Here is a 27,784-nt window from a genome sequence, read left to right on the forward strand (position 1 = left end):
TAAGTCATGTTTTCTAGACCTCCAGTCACACTTGTTGCTCTTCTCGGGCCCTCGTCCGATTTGTCCGCAGCTTTTCTGAAAAGTGGGGCGCAGACCTGGATACCAGACTCCGAGTGAGGCCTCATGTCTTGCTCACAACACGCCTGTTAATGCAGCCCAGAATATTTACTTGTTTTGCAACAGCGCCACAATTGACTGGTATTTAGCTTGTGACCCCGTAACCCCTAGAGCCCTGTCTGCAGTACTCCAAACTTGGGCAAGGCCCATGTAAGCGCCTGAGGGTGGTGAGTGATTCTGGAGATGGGTTAAGATGGATCCAGTCTGGAGGGGCTGGAAGGGATCACCGGGCTCGGTTTGGGGAAGAAGGCTGGATGGGACCCCTGGGCTCTGCAGGGGAGGCTGGGAGGAAGTCAGGGATTGACCCCTGGGCTCAGTGGCAGGGAGCTGGAAGGGATCACTGGGGTGGGTTTGGTGGGGGCTGGATGAGATCACAGGACTCAGTTGTGTGGGCTGGGAAGAAGCGAGGGATCAATCCCTGAGCTCAGTGGGGGGCAGGGTAGGGAGAGATAGAGGGGCTTGGATGGAAGGGATCACAGTGGTTGGGTTGGGAGACAGGGAGAGATCCCAGGCTTGGTTGGGGGGGCTGGGAGGCATCACAGGGGTCAGTACGGGGCTGGGAGGGATCCCCAGGCTTGGTTGGGGGGGCTGGGAGGCGTCACAGGGGTCAGGTTGCGGGGGCTGGGAGGGGTGACAGGGGTCAGTGGGGGGTGGGAGGGATCCCCGGGCTCGGTCAGGAGTCACAGGGGACAGTGGGGGCCTGGGAGGGATCCCCAGCTGGGACAGGTGACAGGGGTCGGGGGAGCTGGGAGGGATCCCCAGCTGGGACGGGTGACAGGGGTCGGGGGAGCTGGGAGGGATCCCTGGGCTCAGTTGGGGGGCTGGGAGGGATCCCCAGGCTCAGTTGGGGGCTTGGGAGGGGTGACAGGGGTTGGGGGGCTGGGAGGGATCCCTGGCTCGGTTGAGGGGTTGGGAGGGGTCACAGGGGTCGGGTTGCGGGGGCTGGGAGGGATCCCCGGGGTCAGTTGGGGGGCTGGGACGGGTGACGGGGTCAGTGGGGGGCTGGGAGGGATCCCTGGCTTGGCTGGGGGGCTGGGAGGGGTGACTGGGGTCAGTGGGGGGCTGGAAGGAATCCCCAGACTTGGTTGGGGGGCTGGGAGGGTGACAGGGGGTCAGCGGGGGGCTGGGAGGGGTCACAGGGGTCGGGGGGGCTAGGAGGGATCCCCGGGCTCAGCTGGGGGGCTGGGGGGGTGACAGGGGTCAGTGGGGGGCTGGGAGGGATCCCCGGGCTCAGCTGGGGGGCTGCGGGGGTCACAGGGGCCGGGGGGGCTGGGAGGGGTGACTGGGGTCAGTGGGGGGCTGGGAGGGATCCCCGGCTCAGCTGGGGGGCTGGGAGGGATCCCCGGCTCGGCTGGGGAGCTGGGAGGGGTCACAGGGGTCAGGGGGGGGCGCTAGGAGGGATCCCCGACTCGGTTCCTTGGCGCTGGGCCGCGTCGGGGGCGTGGCCGGGGCCGGGGCTGGGCTCCGCCCGCGGGGCCCGGAGCCTGGATGCGGCCATGGCGCTCGCCGCGCTCCTGCTGTTGCTGCTGCTGGCGGCCGCCCCGGCCCGGCCCCGGCCCCCGCCGGCGCTGCCGTGGCCCCAGGCGGCGGACGCGCGGCAGGAGGCGGCGGTGCGGGAGCTGCTGCGGCGGCTGCTGGGGCCCCGGGCGGCCGCCGCCTTCGGCGTCTCGGTGAACCGCTCGCTGGCGGCCGGCGGGCCGGACACCTACCGGCTCAGCTCCCCGCCCGGCGCCGCGGAGCGCGTGCGGGTGTCCGGCTCCAGCGGGGTGGCCGCCGCCGCCGGCATCTACCGCTACCTGCGGGAGCTGTGCGGCTGCCACGTGTCCTGGTCCGGGGCGCAGCTGCGGCTGCCGGACCCGCTGCCCGCCGTGCCCGGGGTCATCAGCGCCACCAGCCCCAACAGGTAACCGCTGGGACCCCCCCCGCTGTCCCCCGCCGGGACCACCCCCCCCGCCCTCCGCTGGGTCCCCCCCGCTGGGACCCCCCCCGCTGTCCCCCGCCGGGACCACCCCCCCCGCCGGGACCCCCCCGCTGGGACCCCCCCCCTGCTGCACCCCGCCAGGACCCCTCCTCTGGGACCCCTCTACCGGGACCCCCCCCGCCCTGCGCTGGGACCCCTCCGCCGGGACCCACCTCCTGTCCCCCGCCAGGACCCCCTGCCGGACCCCCCTCCTGCCTCGGCCCGCCCCCACCCCCGGGAGGCCCCTCCTCCCCCCGGACCCCCCCCCCCACCTGGATCAACCTCCTGTCCCCCTCTGGGACCCCGGAGTCTGTCCCCATTGGTTCCTTCCTGCCAGGACCTCCCTCCTGCCCTGGTCCCCACTGGCATGCCCCCACCGGGACCCCCCTCCTGCCTTGGCATGGGACTCCCCTAGTGGGAGCCCCCTCTTTCCACCTCTGGTGTCCCCCCTACCCCCACTGGGACCCTCCTTCCAGGACACCCCTCCTGCCCCGGTCCCCACTGGGACCCCGCCCCACCTGCCCTGGGCAGGGGTCCGAACGCGGAGCCGGTGCCAGGCTGCCTAGGGCATGCCCTGCCCCTCCCCAGGCCTGGCTCTAGCCTGCAGGGCTAGGCTGGCTCAGGCAGACTCCTCCTGCTGCCCCGAGGCGCCTTTGGGTGGGAGCCGGGGAGTGGAGTTGATGGCGCTTACGCCAGGGATGCTCTGGGGGGAGGACTGCCAGGGAGGGGCTGAGCAGGGGGTGCTGGCTGGTTGTGACCCTGCTCCAGAGCCTGGGTTCTGAGCACCCGGCTGAGGGAGGGGGTGTGCCGGGGGAGAGGGCTGCTCCATGCCCTCCTGTCCTGGATGCTGGCCCTACCTGGAATTTGGGTGCATGGGCCAAGTTTGTGTCTGGTGTAAGGGAATGGCGCTTACACCAGGGATGCCCTTGGTCCTGCACCACTGAACCATTGGTGGTGTCTGGCTCCCTTGTTCGCTCTGCTGACTGGGCAGCTGCTCCGGGGTCAGGACCAGAGGACTCTCCCACAGAAGGAGCACTTCCCTGTTAAGCCAGGAGCCTCAATCAGCTGCCTGCAGCCTTTGCGTGCAAGGGGAAGTGTCCCACCGTCCTGGAGTGGCCCCTGCACTGGTCCTGAGTCACCTGGGTCCTTGCTGTGCCATGGTCATGCCAGCAAAAACCAGCCCAATCAGCTGTTGGGGGGCATAAGTTGAAAAAGGTCCTGGCCAGCATGTGGGGCGGGGGGGGCTGTGACACCTGTTTGGATTTGTCACGTGAAAGCAAAGGACAAAATCTGAGCTGGAGGGGTTGCCTAGGGCGATTTGCAAGGGGCTTGCCTGGAAGTTTGGTTCATGCTCCTTGGGCCAGAAAGCCAGGCCCTGCAGCAGCGTTTCCCACATGCCGGACCCAAGCGAGCTGCTCCTGGGAAGGGCCTTGATGTGATTTGTGACCGTACGGTCAGGCAACACGTGAAAGCTTGCAGCTCGTCCCTGAGATCAGTGGGGAACTTCTCCAAGCTGTGAGCACAGCGAGAGGATAAAAGGGAACTGTCTGCATATGGGGAAAGAAACCACCTCACCGCAGAGTGCTGCAGGGGGGTCTCCGCGCCTTAGCCTCACTGGCCTGTTTGCTGCTGCACTTCATTAGTTTTGGACAATGACCCTTATTTGCTGTGTCACGTGGAGGGTGGGCCCTCTGGTTTGTTGTGAAGGAGTGAGTCAGTTTCCCTGCTAGGCTTCACCTGAGCTGCAGGTGTCTGAGCTGAAAAACGCAGAGGGAGATGCTGAAATTCCCACCAAAAAACTATGAATTGAAAGAAACCCCCCCTAAACTCCTGAGTTTTGCATTCGGGGGGGAACTTTTGCCCCAGTGGGAGGAGGCCACCAGAGTTAATCCTCCAGCATCTATGGGCCAGTGTTGGCCGGGAGAGACAAGGATCTTTTGGAAGGAGCTGCCTGCGTTCCGGTTTCCTTCACTATGACCTGGCTGTAGCCTCCCCTGGGTGGGCTCAGGTGTGTTCTCCGAAGCCTCTGTTCTCTCCCTCCCAGGTTCCGCTACTACCAGAACGTCTGCACCCACAGTTACTCCTACGTGTGGTGGGACTGGCCTCGCTGGGAGCGAGAGATCGACTGGATGGCTCTTAACGGCATTAACCTGGCGCTGGCCTTTACCGGGCAGGAGGCTGTTTGGCAACGGGTTGAGTGTTTGATTTGTCTCTCTCTGCTGGGGCTTTTCGGGAGCTCGGGGAGATGCAGTGTCTGACAGACAGCACAGAGCGAGGCGCTCTGCCGGGGCTGCCGCCCCGGGGGTATCACAGCCCGGCGAGCTGTCTCTGTGCAGGATGGCCGGGCGGAACGGCTGTGTTGGCTGAGCTGCGACTGGGAACGTTAGGGCTGGCCGCAGGGGAGCGTTCCCAGCATGAGGCGTATCTGAATGGGTGGGCAAGTGCTGTGTTCTGCAGGGCGGCCTCTCTCTGTCCGGTCTGAGCAGCTCCCTGAGTTCTCCCCTTCCTGGCTCCAGGTATATCTGTCCTTGGGCCTGAACCAGTCCGAAATAGATGAGTACTTCACTGGGCCTGCTTTCCTGGCCTGGAACCGCATGGGAAACCTGCACACCTGGGCTGGGCCGTTGCCTCTCTCCTGGAACTTAAAGCAGCTGTATTTGCAGGTACTGGCATTTGGCTCTCTGCTGCACGCACCCAGCCTGCAAGTCCCAGAGGTGCCTCCTCGGACAGCTCTCCACATGAGCTCCCTAATGCCTCTGCCTCAGCTGGGGCGCTGCTGCATGGGAACCCCCCAGGGGTGGGGTGGGGGGATGTGCAGGGGCGCCCAGGGAAGGCCTAGGTAACATGATCTAGGACTGGGGGGTGCAGTAGTATTTGATGGGGGGCGTGGGTCTGGGCCGGAGGCTGGGAGAAGAAGGAAGCTTTGGGGTAGGGAGCTGGGGTGCAGGAGCGAGCGGGGGGGTCTGAGGGGGAGTTTGGGTGAAGGAGGGGTTGTGACCTGGATGAGGGATGGGGGTGCAGGGGTTTGGGCTGTGGTGGAGGCCAGGAGGGCGGTGACCTGGACGAGGGATGGGGATGCAGGGTTTGGGCTGTGGCAGAGGGCAGTGACCTGGGGCGGGGAATGGGGGTGCAGGGGTTTGGGCTGTGGCGGAGGCCAGGAGGGCGGTGACCTGGGGCAGGGAATGGGGGTGCAGGGGTTTGGGCTGTGGCGGAGGCCAGGAGGGCGATGACCTGGGGCAGGGAATGGGGGTGCAGGGGTTTGGGCTGTGGCGGAGGCCAGGAGGGCGGTGACCTGGGGCGGGGAATGGGGGTGCAGGGGTTTGGGCTGTGGCGGAGGCCAGGAGGGCGGTGACCTGGGGCAGGGAATGGGGGTGCAGGGGTTTGGGCTGTGGCGGAGGCCAGGAGGGCGATGACCTGGGGCAGGGAATGGGGGTGCAGGGGTTTGGGCTGTGGCGGAGGCCAGGAGGGCGGTGACCTGGGGCGGGGAATGGGGGTGCAGGGGTTTGGGCTGTGGCGGAGGCCAGGAGGGCGGTGACCTGGGGCGGGGTGCATCACTGGGGTTGGGGGGTGTGTGTCAGGAGAAGGCTCTGGCCTGTGGGAGGGCTGCCGAAGGATGCCCAGAGTCTGGGAGGGAATCGGGGGGCAGGCAGAGCCCTGGCCAGGAGATGCTTATAGACACAGTTCCCAGCCAGCAGCCCAAGCTGGCTTCATCTGGCTCTGTGCTGCCGGTACCACCCCTAGCAAAATCTCTCCACCGCTATTGGCCTGAAACTGACCAGTGGGAGTGGAGAGATTTTGCTGGGTGGTGAGGGGGTCTTGCAAAGCCCCTGCAGTCCAGAGAGCTGTGGGATGCTGAACCAAGCACCTGCCTTTTCCGTGCTGCCTGGTGCCCGGGGAGCAGAGGTTTGTTCAGGGCTGTGACCAGGGGTTGGAGACCGGAGTACGGATGTGGCCCCCTGGCTAGTCACTGTCCCTGGGACGGGTGGTGCAGCCGCGTGTGGGTTCCAGAGCTCCCGGCCCGTTGTCTCCCCTTTATCCGGCGTTTCCTCCTTTCCCCCCCAGTACAGGATCCTGGAGAGGATGCGGTCGCTGGGAATGATCCCCGTGCTGCCGGCGTTCGCAGGGCACGTCCCCCGGGGCCTCTTGAGGTAGATGTGCGAACGCTTCTGGGTGGGGCTTGGTTTGGTGATAGCTTCTCCCCTATGGGTATCTCCCTGCCGCTGTACCAGTGTCGCCTGGAAGCTGGGCGTGGGCAGCCACTCAGGAGAGATTCAAGTGCCGCCTCCCTGGTTAGCAGAGCGCCCGCAGCCGGCAGCCTGTGTTGCTACGGGTGGTGCACAGCCCTTGGCGCACTTAGCAAAATTTATTCTGTGTGTGGGTGGAAAAAAATGGAGAGGGCACACTGCCTCCAAACCCAATAGGACTCAGCCCCAGGTGCAGGGAGCAGCAGAGGCCCCGGTGGCGGATGGAGCTGAGCATTACGTGTGGCCGGGCTGGGGAGCCCTGGCCCCTCTTCTGACTCCCACTCTGTGCCGTAGGGTGTTCCCCCGAATCAACGTCACCCAGCTGGGGAGCTGGGGCAGCTTTGACTGCACCTACTCATGTACCTACCTGCTGGACCCCGGGGACCCCATGTTCCAGGTGATCGGGACCCTCTTCCTGAAGGAGCTGATCAGAGAGTTCGGCACGGATCACATCTACAGCGCTGACACCTTCAATGAGATGAGACCCCGGTCCTCTGACCCTGCCTACCTCGCGGGCGTCAGCGGTGCCGTCTTCAGATCCATGACTGGAGGTAGGGCCCGAGCAGGAACTCCTAAAGGGTTCTGCCGTAGGGATCCTCGGCTGCGCACTCGGGCCAGAACTGGACTGGGCTGGCTCGGCTCATGGGCAGTGTTTCCTGTAAGCGGAGCGCTTAGGTGTCCGCCCAGGAGAGATTCAGGTGCTGCCCAGCTGATCAGCAGAGCACCTGCAGCTGGCAGTGTGTGCTTCTATGGGTGGTGCACATCCGTCTCTGCCCTGGCGCACATAACAAAACTTATTCCGCCCATGGATAGAGAAGATTAGTGGGAGCCCTGCTCAAGGGTGGGTAGTGAGAGTCTTTCACGGTTCCAGGCTGGTAGCTTCCTGCCACTGGCGCTGCAGCTCATAGTCCCCAGGCTTCACTCAGGGCCCAGCTGGGATGAGTTGGCTCTTTGAGGGCAGGGGATGGGTGGCAGGCGGGCGGATGCCTAGTGCCAAGAGAGGGGCTGCCATGGCTCTGAGCTGCATGACAGCTGACGTGCCCCCACTCTCGGGGGGAGAGAGGGGTGTGAGGCAGCTGTCGCGGCTGACTTCCCTCACGCTGCTGCACGTCTGTCCCCAGGCGACCCCGACGCGGTGTGGCTCATGCAGGGCTGGCTCTTCCAGAACCAGCCTGACTTCTGGCGGCCGGCTCAGGTGCGGGCGCTGCTGGGTGGCGTGCCCCTGGGCCGGATGGTGGTGCTTGATCTCTTTGCTGAGTCCGACCCCATATACCAACGCACGGAGTCCTTCTACGGGCAGCCCTTCATCTGGTGCATGCTGCAAAACTTCGGCGGCAACCACGGCCTCTTTGGCGCTGTGGAGAGCATCAACCGGGGCCCCTTCGATGCCCGGCGCTTCCCCAACTCCACCCTGGTGGGCACCGGCCTGACGCCAGAGGGCATCGAGCAGAATGACATGATCTTCGAGCTGATGAACGAGCTGGGTTGGAGTCAGGGGCCGCTCGACCTCCACCGGTGGGTGGCCGACTACGCCGAGCGGCGCTACGGTGCCAAGAACGCCAAGGCCGCCGGGGCCTGGCAGCTGCTGCTCCGCAGCGTCTACAACTGCTCGGGCCTCTGCATCAACCACAACCACAGCCCTCTAGTGCACCGGCCGTCCCTGCGCATCGCCACGGAGGTCTGGTACAACCAGAGCGACGTCTATGAGGCCTGGCGCTTGCTGCTGGCCGCTGCTGGCGAGCTGGGTGCCAGCCCCACCTTCCTCTACGACCTGGTGGACGTGACCCGGCAGGCCGCCCAGCAGCTGGTGACCGACTACTACCTGGAGATCCGGCAGTCCTTCCAGAACCAGACACTGCCGCAGCTGCTGACCGCTGGCGGGGTGCTGATCTACGACCTGCTCCCAGAGCTGGACAGTCTTCTGGCCAGCCACCGGGGCTTCCTGCTGGGCCGCTGGCTGGAGCAGGCCCACGCCGTGGCCACCAGCGACAAGGAGGTGGAGCTGTACGACTGGAATGCCCGCAACCAGCTGACGCTCTGGGGGCCCAACGGCAACATCTTGGACTACGCCAACAAGCAGCTGGGGGGGCTGGTGCTGGACTATTACAGGGTGCGCTGGAGCCTCTTTGTCTCGGCCTTGGTGGAGAGCCTGCTGTCCGGCACCCCTTTCCGCCAGGAGCAGTTCAACCAGGCTGTCTTCCAGGTGGAGCGGGGCTTCATCTACAATGGCAAGCGGTACCCCTCCCAGCCGGCCGGCGACACGCTGGAGATCGCCAAGAAGATCTTTCTCAAGTACTATCCCCACGCCGTGCGGCGCAGCCGGCCAGAGGCTGCCTGAGGGACCTTCCTGCGGGGCTGGGGATGGCAGCTCTGCCATGCTGGGGATGCTGGGGCGCCTGGCTCCTGCCCCCCATCCCCACCCCACCCCAAGACCCTGCCGGAGCCTGAACCAAACCTGCGTCCCACCTGGCTACCAAAGGCGGGGGGTCTCGCCGCTGCGGGAAATGGGCCCTTTCCTGCTGGAGGAGCGTGGCAAGCTAGGGAATTAACTCAGGGCTGGAGGGACCAATCCTGCGGTGGCTCTTAGGGCGCTGGGGTGCTCTGACTGGACCAGCGTCTCGATCGGCCCAGCCTCATGGCTTGGAGGCTGGTCCCAGCATCCAGGGGAAGCCGGTGAGACTCAGGCCTGTTGTAGGGGCAGGCAGGACACAGGGATCCCTTCGGGGCATGGGAGGGGACGGGGCTGGGTTCTCAGTGGAAGCGGGCACACATGGGCAGTGCCCGCTTGGCAGGCGACGCCCTCGTTGCCAACCGTTTCCCCCCTGCTGGGGGCTTGGGGGAATTGGCTCCAAACAGGCTGAGGGGCGGGAAACGCCTCCCGAGCCCAGGGGAAGCATCTCTCTGTGCAGGGTGGGAGCGTAACACGCAGCTGCTCGGGGGCTAAAGAACAAAAGGCTGGAAATTCCTTCCCCCGCCCGACTTTAATGCCTGTTGCAAAGGGCCTGGAGGAGGCACCGCACAGGCCACACCTCCTGGCCATCCTCAGCTCGGGGAGCTGCCTCGACCCCCAGCCCCCCGGGTATCAGGCAGTTCTAAGGCCTCTCCCCACTCTTCCCTCTGTGCCCCCTCTGTTGGCGTCAAAGGGGAGCAGACCTGACACCGGGCAGCAGCTCACCCCAGTGGGGCTGTCCCTACAGGGGCCAGCTTCCCGCTCAGAACCACCTCTGTGCCTTTGGACTAAAGCAAACCCAGACTCGGGGATATTTTTTTACAAGGACCGTATATTTTTACACTGGGTCCCTTTCCACCCAGAGCTCTCTGCTGGGCCTTGTCCCCTTCCCCCCACACCCCGCTATGCTGCCAAGCAAGGCTGGCGCATGTCTGAATTCTTCCTCCAAACGGCTGCAGTCCCGCCAGCTCTGGGGAGCAGGGGGCGCAGCTGGAGCCGGGGGTCTGGGCTGCAGTGGGGCTCGCTTTCTTGCAGGGGAATGATTTTTGCACAGGTGTGTAAATGTGCTTTGAACGGGTAACACTGAGACTGACCTTTGTACTGTGCGCAGCAATTAAAGGCCTGGAATCTCTTCCTGCTGCATATGGGAGTATCTCTTCCCCCACCTCCATGGGGTTATTAGGCACTTCAGAAACTCCAGGGCTAGAGGCTGAGGGCATTCTGGCTCTCGGTGCTGTCCCGAGCGGGGCGGGGAGGAAGGGAGGCAGCTGTGAGTCAGAACAGCCCTCGGAGAACAGCCAGGCTGGAGGTCACAGCTGCAGGAAGTCTCAACAGGGCTCCATTCCAGACAGGCTGGCTGGCCGGCCTGCCGCCTCTGGTGCTGGGCAGTTCAGCTCTGCCCTCCGGGGGTGCTCCATGCAGGTGGGGTTTGGCCGGAGGTGCATGGCCAAGGTACCAGTTTGTGGGTGTTAAATGAGCAACAGAAGTGCCAGGTTTTGGCTGCCCCTGGACCAGCATTGCCTGTAAGTGGAGTATGTGGGTGGCCATCCAGGTGGGATTCAGGTGCTGCCCAGCTGATTAGCAGAGCGCCCATGGTCAGCAGCTTGGGTTTCTATGGGTGGTGCACATGCACACGTACCTGAGTGCACCTAACAAAATGTATTCTCTACAGGGATGGAAAAAATTAGCAGGACCTCTGCCCCGAACCTTTTGCTATTCCCTGAGGTTCCAGAGCACTGAAGAAGGGGGCAGTATTTGCCATCTTTAAAAATGGGGACCCCGAGGCCTCCAGACACTGTAGGCCACACTGTGGGGGCCACGAGGCCCTACCCCCCATCCCCAGGCAGGCAGATGTGACTCTTGCTCAGCCTAGAGAGCAGGAGGGTGATCAGGCGACAGGGACACAGTAGAACAGACTTGTCAGCACAGGAACCAGAAGCCGTCAGTACTGTCCATCTCAGGGAGAGGGGCCTAGAGGGGGTCCCTGAGCCGGGCCCTGGCCCCCCTTCCTCCCTCTCCAGCCAGACCAGATGGCCCCACTCCACAGCCCAGCTCCAATTCCAACCAGCCAGGCCCCTCCTCCCTCCTTTGTCCTGTTGCCCTGAGAAGAAAGACGTTACCTGGCTGCCTACGTTACAAAGGCCCTGGAGGCCCATCACGTGCATGTGAGAAGTCCTCACGCAGAAACTCCCATCACCAATTATGCACTGATGCTGTGCCAAGGGAAACTGAGGCACCCCCTGGCTGTTATCGCAGGACAATAGGAAAATCCTGCAACCTAACCAGGGGAGCAATCCTCACTCGCCCCACTTCGTCTCACACACACAAGCAGAGAGATGTGGTCCAGAGGACAATACTATAAGGGTTGAAAGCTAAGTGACAGAGTGGCTATGGGGGCGGGAGGGCTGGTAATTTCCCTTTGTGACGGGGATGATTTCGGGGAGATCAGACTAACATCTGAAGGTGACGACAAGCTGGGGAGAGGCTGCCAGCACGTCGGGGGCCAGGGGAGGACTCCAAAGGACCTGGCCAAACGGAAGACATGGCTGAAGCCCGGGAGGTGAAATTCAGCACAGGCGAGTGCAAACATCATCACGTAGGAAGGGAATACCGAGCGGAGGCCTGCAACCCGACGGGCTAGGCCAGCTCAGCTCCCCACCCCATGGGAGGGAGAGGCGGTTAGCAGCGCACCCATTGACTCTAAGTCAGCAGCGTGCTGGGCTGTGCTAGAGAGCTCAGGTGGGGCTCTCCGTGCCTGCTGGAGGTAATCTGGGAAGTGCCAGGCGGGGAGATTTCAGGGGGGCTAGATTTGCTAGCGACCTCTCAGGCCAGACCACCCAGGGAGGCCGGTCAGGACTGGTCTGGATTTACTGGGCCTCAGTCCCGCCTCGAGGCCCGGCCATCCATGCAGCTCAGCCATCCGTGGAGGAGGGAGGCTGGCCTAGTGGGTAGGGCCCCAGGTGGGGACTTCAGTTCCCTGTTGTGCCAGGCTCTCCCCGGCCAGTCCCTCTGTGCACCACGGGCTGGGCTTGGCTTCCCCCTAGTGCCCAGGCCTGCTGGTGCCGAAGGGGAAGATGTGGAAGTTCCTTGGCTGGGAGCTGGCATCAGTGGGGGATCCCACCCAAGCGGGTCTCTGCCAGCCTTAGCCCCCACCTCTCTGTGCCGACCATGGCTGCTGGGCACTCCCAGGCCCAGCTGAGGCTGATTCTCACAGGCAGGCTGCCCCATGCACCTCCCAACCCCACGCCCGGCTGCTGGAATCTTATCTCCAGAGGCCTGCGAGTGAAGGCCGGAGGGCACCTCAGCTGGAGGTGGAGGAGGGATGGGGAGCGGCCCAGCCTTGAGCTAAGAAATAGACAAAATAATGGCATGAGGCAGCCCCAGGGAGGGACGGAGCCCACAGCCTCCCAGCCACCAGCGGGAACCAGCAGCTGTGTTGGATGCTGCGTCTGCCCCAGCCCGCAGCAGCGATGGAGAAAACCGTGGTGCTCATTACTGGCTGCTCCTCGGGGATTGGCCTGGGGCTGGCCGTGCACCTGGCCTCCGACGCCTCCTGCAGGTTTAAAGGTAGGCCCAGGGCTTGCACAGTGGTGACCTGGGGCTGGCAGATCCGCTGGGAAGGAGCCAGGCTCTGCAGCCCCAAGGGGTGGGAGAAGAGGCCGTGGGTTGGAGATGGGGCTGCTGTGGGGTGGGAGCGAGAGAGCCGTGTGGGTGGGAGATGCACCCTGGCTGCACCCTGTCACGCAGTCTCAGCAGAAGGGATTCCCTGGGGGCAGAGGTGGGAAGAAGGACAAATGGTCCTGGGTAAGATGGAGCCTTGGGGAGACAAAGGGAGGTGGAGCCTTGTGCTACGGGTGGGACCTGGAGGGTCTGGGGGTGAGATGCCGGCTGGGGCCCTGCATGCCGATTAGGCAGCAGCAGCTCCCTCTCTGTGCCGCTGGGGCTTCCCACGGTCCCCCCTTCCCCTGCAACCCAGCAGCTGGGGGAGCCCAGTCACTTGCTTTGCTCCCTAGGTGCCAGGCAAACGGGCTGAGCTGGCCAGGGCCAAGCCTCGTACACCCCAGGGGTCTCCTGGGGGGCACCTGGGGGGACAGAGTGGGGGCTCCCCAGAGACAGAGAACCCCCCCATGACTGCCCAGGGGTTTGCAGGCAGCCCTCCCACTCCCCACTCAAGCCACGTTCTCATTCTCTCCCAGTCTACGCCACCATGCGCAACCTGGCCAAGAAGGAGCGGCTGCTGGAGGGCGTCCGGGGCTGCCACGCCAGCACCCTGGAGATCCTGCAGCTGGACGTCACCGACCCGCAGTCGCTTGCCAAAGCCGCGCAGCAGGTGCAGGAGCAGCGTGTAGATGTGCTGGGTGAGCCCCTCAGGCCCGGCGTCTCTGCCCCGGCTTCCTGCCTGCCTGCCCCCTGAGCCAGCCCTGGGAAATGGGGGCCGGCCACCCTGCCAGCCCCTTGCATCTCCATGCTGGCAGGAGAGGTGCCAAGCTCCAGAGGAGAAAAAAGTACCCCAAAAGTTACTTGAGTAAAAGTGCATGTCTGGATACTTGAGTAGAGCCATGTGGTGATGTTACTCAAGTAGTTTTCCAGCCGGAGGGAGGTCATCAGTGATCTGTACTTAAGTACACCCTCCCAGCAGCGTTACTTTTACTCAAGTAACTTTGGGGGGTACTCCCCCCCCAAGTTCTCTGCTGTGGCCAGCCCGGCCGTGTGTGACGTGTCCTGGGGGCTCCTGCAGCGCCCCGCCCACTAGCAGCTCCTTGGGGCGCTCTCTGGAGGAAAGAGAGGCCCTGAGCAGAAGGGCAGGGCCCAGTGTGGCCCCAGCCCTCCCCACACAAGTTCCAGCCCTGCTCTTCCTGCTGTCCCAGGCCTGCGTTAGAAATGGGGGGTGTCCCGTTTTCGGCACGCCTGGTAAACTCGCTGCTAACCAGGCCAGCTCAGAGGCAGTTGGTCAGAGCTCGGCAGGGCAAAGGTCCAAACAACAGTCCGGGCGACTGAGCCCCTTTTAACGAGGACTCCTGCGCCGCTGGGGTTTTCTCATGGCCTTCTAAGCTCCAGGCTTTGGCTGGGGAGCACCTGCACCCACACGCTTGGAGGCGGCCGACTGACCTGACTCAGTGCCCTCCACACCTGGCTGGGCACCCCCGGCCACACTCCTGCTACCTGGGCACTGTGTGTTCTGGAGGCCTATGGCGCGCCCGCAGGCTGACCAGCCCCTGCCCTCCAGGTTTCTAGGAGGGTTGGCACCAGACCGTGGCTAGCAGGTGCTGTTCAGCACAGTGCAGGAGGGGATGGGGTGGGAACTGCTTCCAGCCACAAGGCGCAGGGTCGGTACGATACAGCCTGTGTCTGTGAAGAGATCATCCCGTTCCTCCTCCCCTCCACAACCCACCACCTTGGTACCTAGAAGCAGCTTGTCCCTTCCTGCCCGTAAACGGCACCTCCGGGTTGCCGTTGGCCACCGACATAACCTTGTTGCCTTCTCTGCCCGGGCTCCAGCGTGGGCAGGAAGGGGTTAATCCTGAAGGATGCCTTGTGCCCCAAAGCCCAGGGCTGTGATCCACCTGTTCTCAGTCTATGGGCTGGTCGCCCCCTGCCCCACCCCACCAGCTCCTGGGGACCGGGGGCTTGGAGAAGCAGTCCTGGCGCAAGATGTTGGTGCTGAGGCCGGGGGACGGAAGCCCCTCTGTGCAGCTGTTTCTTTAAAAAGGGGACCAGTGGTCGCCAACTTAAAGCCCCAGCGCCTGGAGCCCCGTGACTGGCTGAGAATTGCTCTTTGTGCTGCGAGAGAGCCTGGCGTGTCCTGCCCTGCTGTGGAAGCAGCTGCTGGAAAAGGTTGAGCCCTAAGGCCCAAGTCTCCCGTTTCAGGGTTCTAAGCTAATGTCATGATGCTGTGGGGGCTGACTCCAGATTTGTGATTGTGTGTGGGGCTGGCACAGGAGGGCAGAGGCCCAAGGGAGCTCCCTTCCCTGCCCCCCGACTAAGGGCAGCTCTTTGCTATGCTCCCCTCAGTGTGCAATGCCGGGGTGGGGCTGATGGGCCCCCTGGAGACCTGCTCCTACCAGGCCATGAAAACCATCTTCGACGTGAATGTGTTTGGGACGATCAGCACCATCCAGACCTTCCTTCCAGGCATGAAGCGGCGTCAGGCCGGCAAGATCATCATCTCCAGCAGCGTGGGGGCGCTGCAAGGTATGAGCCCCCCCGCACCCAGGGGCCCTCTCCCCAGCCACCTGCCCACTGCACAGAGCTGTCACCCGTGGGGCAGTGTTCCCCATACGCTGAGCGCGTGGGCGGCTCACCAGGAGAGATTCAGGCACCGCCCCGCTGATTAGCAGAGCGCCCACCACCGGTAGCATGTGTGGTTCTATGGGTGGTGCACATCTGCGCATGCCTGGGTGCAGGCAACAAAATTTATTCCACTCATGGATGGAAAAAGGAGAAGGAGCCCTGTTGTGGGGTCATGCCACTGCCCTTCCTGGGGAAACTCCATCCATGCCCAGCTTTACTGTCTGCCGAGGGCCCTGGGGAGACCAGGTCCCTTGCAATGAGCAGCTGCTGGGGTTGGTGGGTCATTGGGGAGCAACGCACGCACACCATGCCAGCCACGTGTGGTGTTCTGTGCTGCTGGCAAAATGTGGGGCCTGGAATAATGCTGGAGCTCCCAAGGGCCAGCTGGGCTTTCCCTCCTGGTTCTCACCTGCCCTGTGCCCTAGGAATCCCCTTCAACGCCGTGTACTGCGCCAGCAAGTTTGCTGTGGAAGGTCTGTGCGAGAGCCTGGCCGTGGTCCTGCAGCAGTTCAACGTGCAGTGAGTACCACGGGCAGCTTGCAGCCAAGGGACCTGAAGCTTTACACCTATCACACTTGCTGCAATGCAGCCACCTCTGGGGTGGAACGCGGCCACTGCTGCCTGGCATTATGACTGGGTGGCTTAGGGCGGGAAAGGAGGAATCATCCTGCAGGTGACTGACCGAGCAGGGGAAGCTCAGGGCAAGAGGGTGGAAGCACCCTGGTCACTGGGGTGCATCAATTCCTGGAGCTTATGGCCAAGAGGGGCTGTTCGGCCACCTGGTCTGGTGTCCTGAGTGGCACAGGCCAGACACTCCCACCTGGCGCCTGCCTGAGCCCAGTAGGTGGGATGCGACTCAAGACCCGTTCAGAAAGGCACCAGACTGGGTCTGTGGAGCCCAGGAGATGGGAAACCCACTGCCACGCCGCAGAGTTTGTTCCTGTGGTCAGTCACCAGCCGTGTTCCAACTGCAGCCTTATTTCCACCCGGACTTTGGCTTCCGACACTGAGTCCCCTCTACCCATCTCAGCCGGCCGAGGGAGCTGGTTAGGAGGGGGGTGTTTTCTATCCTGGAAGGGCCTGTCCTGCCATGCTGTGCAGGCTCAGTCACTGATCCACCCCATGCTCTGTCCCTCTCCCGGCAGCGCACCATCTCCAGCCTTGCAATGGAGTTTAGGGCTCTGCCTTTCTCTCCCCCAGTGTCTCCACACCTTGTATCAGAGGCTCACCCCAGACCTTGGCCAGCCATGGGGGAAATCCACACCCCTCCCCAGGGGAAAGCTTGGTGGGGGTGGGGGGGTTGGTGGTGCCCGTCAGCATATCTGACATGCCATTGCTTTCAGCCCCAGCCTGTGGGGCTGGTTGTGATTCCCCTGCCGGTTCTCAGCTGCTGGCTGATCCCCACCACCCGAAGAGCTCCTGGGGGCCATGGGCTCGGAAATGCAAAACTGGTGCGATATGCCAGTGCCCAGGTGGGGGGTGAAAGCCCCCATGTGTGTGCTTGTAGGTCATCTCTCAGGCCTCTGTCCCCTGACAGCCACCCCGTCCCCCGCTCTCTCCTGCAGCGTCACACTGATCGAGTGTGGCCCAGTCCAGACAAGCTTCCTGGCCAATCTGCAGAGCACAGAGGTTGAGGGCAGCACGCTGCAAAGCCTGGACCCCCAGACCTACACCCTGTACAGCCAGTACCTCCAGCACTGCCAGAGCCTCTTCCGCGACGTGGCCCAGGACACGGATGAGGTCCTGCAGGTCTGGTTCTGTGGCGTGACGGTTGGCACCCTGGCCCTCGACCCCAGCGATCCAAGTCCAAATCTGGGTCGAACCTCATTCGTTCGCTCAGTGCACTGTAGCAGCAGTCAAAAAAGCAAAGACGATGCTAACAGTCCTTAAAAAAGGGATAGAGACTAAGACAGGTAATGCCTCTGTTTAAATCCCTGCTACACCCACCTCTTGAATACTGCGTACAGGCGTGGTGGCCTCGTCTCAGAGAAGACATGTAGGCGTTGGAAAAGGTTCAGGAAAGGGCACCAAGAATGAGGAGGGGGTTGAAACGGGAGCCGTACGGCGAGAGATTAAACAGACTGGGCCTGTTCGGCTTAGAGTAAAGGGGGGATCTGAGCGATGTCTATAAAATCCTGATGGGTGGAGAAAGTGAATAAGGAAAAGGGATTTCCTTGTCCCCGCAACAAAAGAAAGAAACTAATGGGTCGCAGGCTTAAAACGGACGAAAGGAAGTTTTCCTTCACGCAGCGCACGGCCGCCCTGTGGGACTCCTGGCCAGAGGATGTTGTGGGGACCGGGACTTTGTCGGGGTGCAGAAAAGAGCTCAATAAATTCACTGAGGTGTGGGCCAGACGGGCGGGAACGGTGCCCCTCACCTGTTTGTCAGAGGCTGGAAATGGGCAACAGCAGGGGGATCACTCGATGATTCCCAGTTTGCTCCCTCTGGGGCACTGGTTTTGGCCACTGTCAGAGGACAGGGCACTGGGCTGGGCCTTTGCTCCGACCCACGGTGGCCGTTATGTTCCTATGTCACTCCTGGCCCCATGCTGCCTGGGCAGGGCCAGGGGCTGAGACCAGTCCTGAACCCAAGTGCAGAGCCGGCAGGGAGCAGAGCCAGGCAGCTGGCAGGGGTAAGTGCAGCCACCCCCGACCTCACTCTGCTGCCTGGGGCCAGGGGGACTGGCTGGGCCTTCACCCTGCCCTCCTTTCCCAGGAGCTTAGGGTGGGGAGCCCAGGGCAGGAGTCTGCACAGCCCCAGGCAGGTGCATGGCCGTGAAAGGCTGAGGCAGCCCCAGGGCGCCAGTCAATGGGTCCCTTGTGCCCTTCTCTGGGACAGAGCCCGGAGCCCCAAGCCCCCACCACCAGCCAGGAAAGCCCTGAGTGCCACCCCTCAGTCAGAGGAGCCCGGCTGATCGCGAGCCCCCCCCATCTGCCCCCACCACCCTCGTCAACACTGCCCGGCTCTCTCTGCCCTGTGTTCCTGTGCTCAGCTCAGCCCCTTCCCCATCTGCCCCCAGCGCCCCTGGGCCCCCTCGGCGCCTTTCTCTCAGCTGTTCTGCCTACCTCTGCTCAGTTCCCTTCCCTGCGGGGGTCCTCTGCCCCACTCAGCCCTCACGCCTACAGCTGTAGCCCCACAGCTCAGCTCCTCCTTCTCTTCTTAGCCTGCCCCCCAGCTCCGCTCACAGCCTCCCTTCTGCTCACTGCCTGGCCCCTCTGTTCCCAGCCCTCTTCTCCCCTTGTCTCTCACTCCAACCTCCGCCCTGCCCTGCCCTGCCCTGCCCTACAGCTCCACAGATCTGGGCTCTGGGCCTTCCCCCTGGCTGAGCTTGGGGGGCCCCTGCCTTACGCCAGCTTTGAGGTGTCCTTGACTCGCCCCTCTCTGCTTCTCCCAGGTGTTCCTGGAGGTCATTGCCAACCCCCGTCCCCCTCTGCGCTGTTTCACCACCCAGCTCTTCATGCCGCTCGCCCGGCTCAAGCTGAGCAGCCCCGACGGCTCTGAGTACCTCCGTGCCATGCACAAGTTCGTCTTCTCGCCGGGTGAGGCCCAGGGAGACCAGGCGTGAAGGGGAGCTCGCAGCGGGCCTGGCAGCAGGCAGCCCTCACCCGCCCTGCGTTACCCTGACTTTGTATGGGGGAGGTCTGTGCTCCCCCACCAGCGAGCTCCAATAAACCTGTGTGTTTCTCGCAGGGCTCCTGGCGCTCTCTGCCCCACACTGAGCCCTGCAATGTGACCTGGCCTGGGGGCTGGGCAACAGGCTGCCCTGGGATGGATGGGGCTGGGACTTTGGGACACCTCGCTCATGCCACAATTGCTGCCCTAGAGCGAGGGGACGTCTGGGCGTTCCCAGGTGCCGCCCCAGCATGACAGTGGAGGCAAAACCTGCACTGGGGCAGCACTGGGCCCTGCCTGGCCAGGGGTGGGGTCTGGCCCCAGGGTTCCCAGTTAGCTGAGCACTTGGGTGGCTGCCCAGGAGAGATTCAGGTGCTGCCTGGCTGATTAGCAGAGCGCCCCCAGCTGGCAGTGTGAGTGTCTATGGGTGGTGCACATCCGCACCTGCCCTGGTGCACACAAAATTTATTCCACTCACGAGTGGAAGAAATTAGAGGGACCCCTGGCACCCCCAGCCCTTGCTGCCTTCTCAGTGCCCCCCCCACCCCAAGAGAGAGGCGGGGGAGCTGTAGTCTATTGGTCTCTGCCCTACACCCTGTTCCCCACAGACAGGCCAGGGCAACCCCTGCCCTTGTCTGCTGCAGCAAGGGGTGGCGAGGAGGCCAGGGCAGGGCATTTAAGCTGAAGCCGTGGCCGCCCCTCTGCAGGCACATAAATCCAGGAGCATTTCTATGGACAAACACTGCTCCATCTCCCTGTGCCAGCAGCTCTGGGTACTGCCCACTGGGGGGGTGGCACCAACCCCTGGGGGCACAGCCACCTGCAGGTGCCAGTCAGCTGGGGGCAGCAGCTCACCGGCCCGTGCCATGCTACAGGGCGGGAGGTCTCGGCACTGTTTCCCCAAGACTCCCGGGCTCTCTCTGTGCTCCCACCAGGAGACTGTCCTGCAGGCGGTTGGTGTCTCTGCAGGGCACATCCCCCCAGCATGGTGCAGGGCACAGGAGCAGAATGGGGCGATGCAAGGGGCTGTATTTCAGTTCTCCTTGTGGCCGGAGGGCTGGGCCATACAGCCGGGACTGCAGGCTCCTGCCCCCCCCTCGAAAGCAGGGCTGGCAGCTGCCGGGGGAGAACTGCCCTGTCTGATGCCCCAGACTCCGAGCATCCCAGCCTCCCAATAAGGGAGCTCATGCTGCTCCTTTCCCGCCTCCAGAACCCTCCCTCATCCTCTCGTGTCGCTAGTCTTCCCTCCCCACGGCAGCTCCCTCCCGCCCCCCACAGGGCCTTCAGTGCCCCACCCACCCATGACAGAGTAGAGGTGTGAGGATTTTATTCCCCTGGTTCGGCTGCATGTGTTTCCTACAGTCCTCTAGTAACAGCTGGGTGTGCCTCAGTTTCCCTAGGCACAGCAGCAGTGCCTAGTGGTGAGGGGTGTTTCCATGTGATGACTTCCCCCACGGAGGCCATGGGCTTCCAGGGCCTTTGTAACCTAGGCAACCAGGTGACACCCTTTTTCCCTGGGAAAGAGGACAAAGGCAGGAGCAGGGGCCTGGCTGGTTGGCATCAGAGCTGGGCTGTGGAGTGGGGCAGCCTGGTCTGGCTGGAGAGGGAGGAAGGGGAGCCAGGGTCTGGCTCAGGGGCCCCTCTCCCCAAGATGGATGGTGCTGACGGCTTCTGGTTCCTGTGCTGACAAGTCTGTTCTCTGCTGTGTCCCCGTTGCCTGATCACCCTCCTGCTCTCCCTGCTGAGTGAGAGTCGCGTCTGCCTGTGGGTGGGGGGCAGAGCCTGGGGACCGCCCCCCACCCCAACCCCTCTAGCCCTGGGTTGAGCAGTGCCAGAGTGAACGCTCCCCTTGGCAGGTCATGCCAGAACCCCTGCCCTGAGGGCCAAGCGGGAGCTGTCCCCTCCGTGAGCTACCCTTGCAGGCTCTCTGCAGACGCAGGCAGACGTCACCATCACCTCCAGGAGGGCTGCACACACGCAATCCGATCATGGGCTCCCAGCCACCCCGGTTGGCAGCCTGTGTTTCTATGGGTGGTGCCCATCCGCACATGCCTCTGTTCACATAAAATTTATTCTGCCCCAGGATGGAAAAATTAGAGGAACCCTGGTGATCTCTATCTGATCCTACCTGACAAAGCCCCTGTCCGAACACACTGTCCCTGCTCTAGGCCATGAGGCTGATTTCCTCGGGCCAGGGGACTGTGTGCGTGCATTTACTGGCTGACTCGCTCCGTGAAAGAGCCTGGGCCCGGCTCCTTTTCAGCCTGAGCACCGAAGACGAAGTGTGAGACCTCCCCAGCTCTGTCCTTCCCAAGGGCAGCACAACAAACTTGGCTAACAATACCTGTCCACCCACCACCTCCCAGAGCAGGGGGCGGCAGCATGGCAGGGTGACGGCTCCCTCTTTTCTGACGCACCCAGCTGGGAAGAAGGGGCTGTATATAAGGAGGGGCCGCGCTGCCTGCCTGCCACTTCAATCAGCTGCCCGGACGGCGCGAGCCAGGAAAGAGCAGAGGTAAGAGCCCCTTTGTCCTTCCGCCTCGTACTGGGACAGAGCGCCCCTGAGTTCCGCGCTCCCCTAGGAAAGGCGTGTGGAATGGTTCCTGGGACTGGCCTGATCAATGCCAAGGCAGTGGTTAAATTACAGGGGGCCAGGTTGCCTGGCTGCTTCTCGGATTACCTCCCTGCTGCCTTACAGACCCTGGTTTTCTTACCACTGTTTAACTCAAAGCAAGCGGCTTGACATTTCAGGCCCCCTGGGCTCCCCCAGGTGCAGCTGCCTGCAGGCCACAGCTTTTTGTTAAGGCTTTAGGTCTCTTCCACTAAAAGGCTCCAGGACTAGAGTCTCTGCAGCCCCTGACTCCGGTTGGGTTCCTGGGCTGACAGTGCAGGGTCTAGGGCAGGCCACAGCCACCCGGACCGCAACGCCCCCATGCAGGAAAGGCGGAGGCAGGCAGGTCCTGCCAGCACACACAGCTTGCAGCAAGGAACTCAGCCGCCCTGCTGGTAGCACCGGGAGCTGAGCTGTTGGGCAGGGCGCTATGGTCAGGCTTCATTCTTGGGCTGCTATATAATCACTGGATCTGGCCGGGTGCATGTGCTGAGGGTGTTCGGCATCTCCCTACCCGGCAGGGACTGGCCATGGGGATATAGGATCTGTCCACATCCCGCCCGTGCAGAGCTCTGTCTGCTCTTGGCACAGCTGCTACACAGAGGATGGAGTTCAGGCTCGTGGAAAACGACCTGCCATCACCTCCCCTCACTCCTCCTGCCTGTTTCAGAGCCCCAGCTGCAGCCTCAGCCAGCGTCCAGCCACACAGCTATTTTTTTCAAGTGCTGGTGTGAGCCCTGCAGCCCAGAGCTGTCAACCCCTGTGGCCACGTCACTGCCATGGGATGTGCGGGGGTACCCCAGGTGCACCGAGGCTGCGTGGGGGGTACCTCAGGCGCCGCTCCAGTAACGGCCCAGTTCATCAAGTGGAATATGTGCTGCCCCTGCTCACCCAGAAGAGCCTGGCCTGGCTGTCCTTTGGTCCCAGCCCCCTGGGTCCAGCCAGCGCACTGCCTGAGGGACAGACGAATCTCCACCGCCCGCCCCCCCCGGCCAGGGCTGAGTGCAAGGTGCAGCCCGTGGCTGTGAGGCGCCTGGCCAAAGCCCCTAACAGGCCAGGAGAGGTTTCTCCCCAGCTTTGCTTCCCTCTGGCCTGTCTGCCTAGCAGTGGCCAGAGCATTGGGTTCTACAGTCAGGGCTGCCAACAAGGGGCTGTGGAACAATGGGCAAACCCCTTCTCCCTGTACAGCAGCCAGGATGGTACCAGCCGGCTGAGTGCCGCAGGGAACCCTTCGGGCATGGCTGGGAGGTAGTGGTCCCTCTCATTTTTTCTGCCCATGTGCAGAATAAATGTTGTTTGCTGAGCCCAGGCAGGCATGGAGGTGCACCACTAGAATGCCTGTTACCACCCGTGATAATCAGGTGGGCAGCCCCTGACTCTCTCTCCCAGGTGGACACGCAAGCACCCAGCTTACAGGGAACACAGGCTGGGACTGGGAGGGCTCCTGGAAGGGGAGGGGCTGGCGCAAGGCACAGGGCTGCCATTCGCCCTGCAGCTCGGCATGGCCGTGCTCACGGTGGCCCTCCCTGGCAGCAGGAGCCTTTGGTGGAGCCCCCCGCCCCAGGGGGTCATGACTTGGTATGGTTCCTTCTTCCCTCCCGGCCAGCAGCCGCAATTTCCAGAGATGCACCTGATGCTTCAAGTCACCTTCCTTGCCCTCCTGTGCCTGCCGGCACAGGGCTGGGTTCAGAACCGATCCAGGCCGAGCGAGAGGTGGCGCATGCTGGACCTGCCGCAGAACAGAGAGCTGGTGAGGAGGGGTCCGGGGGGCTGGTCCCCGTCCACAGCCTGGGAGGGGCTGAGGATCTGCACACAGAGAGCCTATGACGGCAGGAGCTAAGCCAGGCTGGAAACGGCTCCCGCTGTCCCCAGGGTGGGTGCGTGGAAAGGCTATTGATGCACAATCAATCCCGTCTCCCTTGGAGCTTGCAGAGGGGGGCGGAGGTGGAGAAAGCCTCTTTCTTTCCCGTCACAGGCTTGGGGAAGGGGGCAGCTGGGTTCAAAGGAAGTGGAGAGGTAGCGCTGGCGGGGAGGTTACATTAGCCAAGCCCTTGAGAGGGGCCTGCGGGCTTTCTCGGCTGCCTCTGGAGGCTTCGTTTCAAGTGCCCATTAGGCCCCGCTGATGATGAGCCACAGCGCTGGTGCCACATGAATTCGCTCTCACCAGGATGGGCCCAGCAGGGCTGCCTGGCTCCCAGTCTGCAGGAGGCGTCGTTTGGGGAAGAGCAGGCGAAGTCCCCTCCCTGGGGAGTCCCGGCTCAGTGGGGCCCTTAAAGGGGAGGGCCACCTGTGTCTGCACAACCCCACATGAGGGCAAGGCAGCGGCCTGGCCGGTCGTCCTCATGCTGGCAGTGAATATAGCCCAACTCTCCCCTGCTGCTCAATGTAGGGTCCCCTTGGGAGGGGGATGTGGGCCCCCAGATTCAGGGGAGAGCACCCCCCACTCTAACAAAGGTGAGGGGCCTCCCTGGGGCTCCCAGGATCAAGCCAAGTCCCTTCAGACCCAATGAGAACAGCCATAAGTGGCAGGGTGTAACTGCCCACGGGCTGGCTAGAACCTGGGACCTCAGTGCAGGAGCCTGTACAGTTTGAGCAAACAGCCAGCTGGTGCTCAGCTAAGGCTGGAGCGAAGACCCGTCTCTGTGTAAGTGGTCTAGGTGGGTGCCACTCCATGGAAGTGTGACCTACACCCCTAGGCATGTGGGTTTTAACTGCAAGGCCAGAGCCACTCACACCCTGAGGCTTTCCCCCAACCCCAACCACCCCTGCTGGATGGAGAAAGCCACGAGTACAGGAGCCAGCTGAGCCCGAGGGCACCCACGCAGCCACAAATGCACCTCAGTGCAGAGGTGCCAAGGCCCTGGGGCTGGCTGTTCCGGGGGCATTGCTCTCCAGGTAGGCAGCAGCTCTCTGGGCTGCCCCATGATGCCCGAGCAGCTCAGTCCTAGCACGTTCGCAGGGGCTGGTCCCTGCTCCAACTCCTGGGCTTGGAGTCTGGCCCCAGGACTGACAGCAGCTCCCAGCAGGCTGTGAGGAGCAGGTACTGGCCCTTAGCAGGGCCAAGGCAGTTAAGGCACCAACTGACTCCAGCCTGCTTTTCCCCACAGTTCCTCAGTGCCCTGCAAAGCTACTTCAGCAGCAGAGGCATCCACATAGAGAAGACTGCGCCAGCCTATGTGCTGCCCCTGGGGACTCGCAACCCTGCGGACCGGGAAGAACAAGAGCTGGTGGTCCTGGAGAGGGGAGTGAATGACTAGGAAGAGCCCATGGCAGGTAACAGCTCCCTTACCTTTTCTTTGCTCCGGACCGGCTGGCATGGTGCTCCCATGACAGGTGGTGCTGGGGGCCATGCGAGCATTCCATGAGCCATTTGTTTTGTTGACTTTTCAGAGCATTTTCCCATGTCGCCTGAATATCCGCAGAGGCAGTGTGGACTAGTGGGAAGGGAACAGGCCTGGAGCCCAGGGAGCACCAGGTTTATTGTCAGCAGTGCAGCCTGGTGCCTCTGATGAGTACGGTCATCTGCAGGCGTGGGAGAGTGACACAAAAACCCCAAGCAAAGACTAGCTGTTGTGGTCCCACTTTGCTTCTCAGCCATCAAGCGATGACAGTTGGAGCTCTGATCTGCACTGAACATCACCCCCACCTTGCATGGCCTTCAAGCCCAGGTGGTATAACTGGCCCCAAAATGTTACCCAGTGAACCCTCTAGATTGCCTGGAAAGAAGGTTGGGCAGGCCCAGCCGCCACCCCAGCCTTGTCCTGACGATTGTTCTGTGAGAAACGAAACGTGCAAAATTCCAGACCATTTTCATGGCAGACCAGGTGCATCATGTGGGTTTTATGCCTTTAGGAGCTCACAGCCATAAGCTGTTCCTGGAAGTAGAGCCTGAACCAGATATGTTTAAGTTCTGGTCCACATGACAGGAGGAAGGGTACTGGCTGTAGTAAGATGAGGGCCTAAAACATAAGCCACAGGCTTGGTATGAGGCTTGAGGCCTAGCCAATCATCGAGACTTTGCTAATATAAAGCCAAATTAAGCTGGGAGTGAGATGCAGGCTCCTGCTGACAGAACATGGCACGAACAGGGTGATAGTGTAGAACAGCAATGGTACTAAGCAGAGGTGGGAAAAGTACCCCAAAAGTTACTTGAGTAAAAGTGCAGCTGCTTTCGCTTCTGGATAGTTGATTACAATCGGGGTGCGTAGTGTGTGAATCCATGCACTTTTACTCAGGTAGTTTTCCAGAGGGTCATCGGTGACTTGTACTTAAGTACCTGCCCCCCCTCATACACTGCAGCAGCTGTACTTTTACTCAAGGAACTTTTGGGTACTTCTTCCACCTCTGGTATAAGGCTGTAAAGCACACTCCAGAGAGCTGTAACAACACTTCCTGAGAGACCCTGTGGGTACGCACGCACACCCCACAGGTGACAAGAACACCCCACCCCACTTTCAGGGCAAGGTGTAAACTGACAGCATGATGGATAGAGATGTTTTGCTCAAACCATCTGGTGCAAGGTGATGGGTCGTAGCTTGGTAACATCTGAGTGTGGCAACTGATACGTCAAGAGTTAGGTGTAACTTGTTTGTACCTGTGTATTAAGATGTATCTCGGAGAGGCGGTCTTTGTCCAGCCTCCAATCCAGTGACAAATCCCATGTCCCTGACTTAGCAGAACTCATTGTAAACAAGCGCACATGTGCTAGCCTGATGGTAGACATCTGATCCAGGGAAGCTAGGGCTGTGTTTCATTTGCAATAAACCTGGCCTGGTGCCCTCAATTGTTACCCAATTTTGTGGTGGTTGGGGGCTCGCTTGGAGCCTGCTGGGCTGTCTGCCTGCATGGAGCCAGCACTGCATACGGGGGGGTGGAGGGAGCACATGCATGCGTCTGAACAGCTATCATCATTGAATGAAGTAGAATATCCGTCAGGCCGTCCCACCAGTGAGTTCTGAACCACACTGGTGAGTGGGTAAGATGGGTCAATGGCTGCATGAACTGATATGGGCCTGAGAATCTGACCCAGTGTGACAGGAAGTGGGTTACCAGGCTCAGTGGGCCAATGCTCTGCTCCAGATTGTATGGCAAGTCTCTGCCTTTTTGAATCAAGTGCTGACTGATTCTACCTTTGTCCTTTCCCTTGTAGGTGGAGTCTTGGAAACATGATCTCTTCCGCGACTGAGTACTTCCCAGTAGCACACTGATTCTCTCCTGCCACTTCACTGCTATGTGCGCAAACACACACACACATGACCTTTTTATGCGTGCCAGAGAGGTAGCCATGTTAGTTTGTATTCTAGCAAAACAAAAAAGCAGTCAGGTAGCACTTTAAAGACTAACAAAATAATGTATTAGATGATGAGCTTTCGGGGGACAGACCCACTTCCTCAGATCTGTCGCCTTACCAGAACAGATTCAATATATAAAGCACAGAGGTCCAAAAATTGTAATCAAGGTTGACAAACCAGAAAAATTATCAAGGTTGACAAATTGAGGGAATGCTCAGAACTAACATTCATATTCAAATTTGACACATTAACACGTGGTTTGAACAGGGACAGCAATCACCTGACCCATTATAAGGACTCTTTTTACATACTTTGATGTTTTATCTAACTCTTAACTTCCCCTTCCCCACAACCCTGCCCACCCACGGTCCCTCTGCTCTTCTGATTTGCCAACTTCGATAATTTTTCTGATGTGTCACCGTTGATAACAATTTTTGGACCTCTGTGCTTTATCTATTGAGTCTGTTCTGGTAAGGCTACAGATCTGAAGAAGTGGGTCTGTCCTGCAAAAGCTCATCACCTAATAAATTATTTTGTTAGGCTTTAAAGTGTTATGTGATCTTTTTATATTTGCAGGGCTCTGCCTGCAATAGTGTGCTGTAGGGATTGAGTCAATAAATTCTACTCTTTAACGCTTGTCATGTCGCCTTCTTTGAGGTGACCAGCGGCGGATGAGCTGCTCTTTGGTCACGTCTCCACATGTCTGATACCTGCTCCTTCCCCCATTCCTGAGACCAGCCCACGATTCGGCAAGAAGGAGTTACACTGTCATACAAACAGGAGAATTCAGAATTATGTTTTGAAAAGAAAGGACAACCATAGGGTCCTTCTCCACTCTCTTTCTGGTGACACCTGGAGCTCCTGCTTCAGCTCTTGAACTCAGAAATTTTCACTGGTTCTTTTAAAAGTAGGTTTCTCTAGTGTCTTTGCTGCTGTCACAAAAGGACTCAGACCTGCCCTGGGACAGAGTTCCTCTCCCCACCAGTCCCACAACTCTTGGTGCCTTGACCTCACTTCCCGGGCAATCAAAATAGCAAACCCCACCCGGCCCTAGGCGCCTGCAGTTGGGAATTCCCAGGGCCCAGGCGCCTGGGCATGGCACAGTCCTGCAGCCTGACGTAGCGAGGGTGTGACAAAGTGCTGCAGAAGAGATTTATCGGTGCATTGTGGCTTTGTTTCTTCAGTGAAATTAAGAAATGAGGGCGGAA

At 61.4% G+C, this 27,784-nt stretch overlaps 2 protein-coding genes across 2 annotated transcripts; both read left to right on the forward strand.

The window, feature by feature from the left end:
- Positions 1–1,593: 1,593 nt before the first annotated feature.
- Positions 1,594–9,902, forward strand: NAGLU (N-acetyl-alpha-glucosaminidase). The gene is made up of 6 exons (XM_074979260.1): positions 1,594–2,020; positions 4,122–4,269; positions 4,594–4,740; positions 6,140–6,225; positions 6,616–6,872; positions 7,443–9,902. The coding sequence occupies exons 1-6, from the start codon at positions 1,614–1,616 to the stop codon at positions 8,657–8,659; spliced, it is 2,262 nt and encodes a 753-aa protein (XP_074835361.1). The 5' UTR covers positions 1,594–1,613; the 3' UTR covers positions 8,660–9,902.
- Positions 9,903–12,240: 2,338 nt separating this feature from the next.
- On the forward strand, positions 12,241–18,691 carry HSD17B1 (hydroxysteroid 17-beta dehydrogenase 1). The gene is made up of 6 exons (XM_074979063.1): positions 12,241–12,337; positions 12,967–13,128; positions 14,783–14,962; positions 15,487–15,580; positions 16,627–16,810; positions 18,457–18,691. Exons 1-6 carry the CDS (start codon positions 12,241–12,243, stop codon positions 18,625–18,627), a joined length of 888 nt encoding a protein of 295 aa, XP_074835164.1. The 3' UTR covers positions 18,628–18,691.
- Positions 18,692–27,784: the final 9,093 nt, after the last annotated feature.

This window comes from Carettochelys insculpta, chromosome 28, assembly GCF_033958435.1.
Source record: "Carettochelys insculpta isolate YL-2023 chromosome 28, ASM3395843v1, whole genome shotgun sequence".
Taxonomy (NCBI): domain Eukaryota; kingdom Metazoa; phylum Chordata; order Testudines; family Carettochelyidae; genus Carettochelys; species Carettochelys insculpta.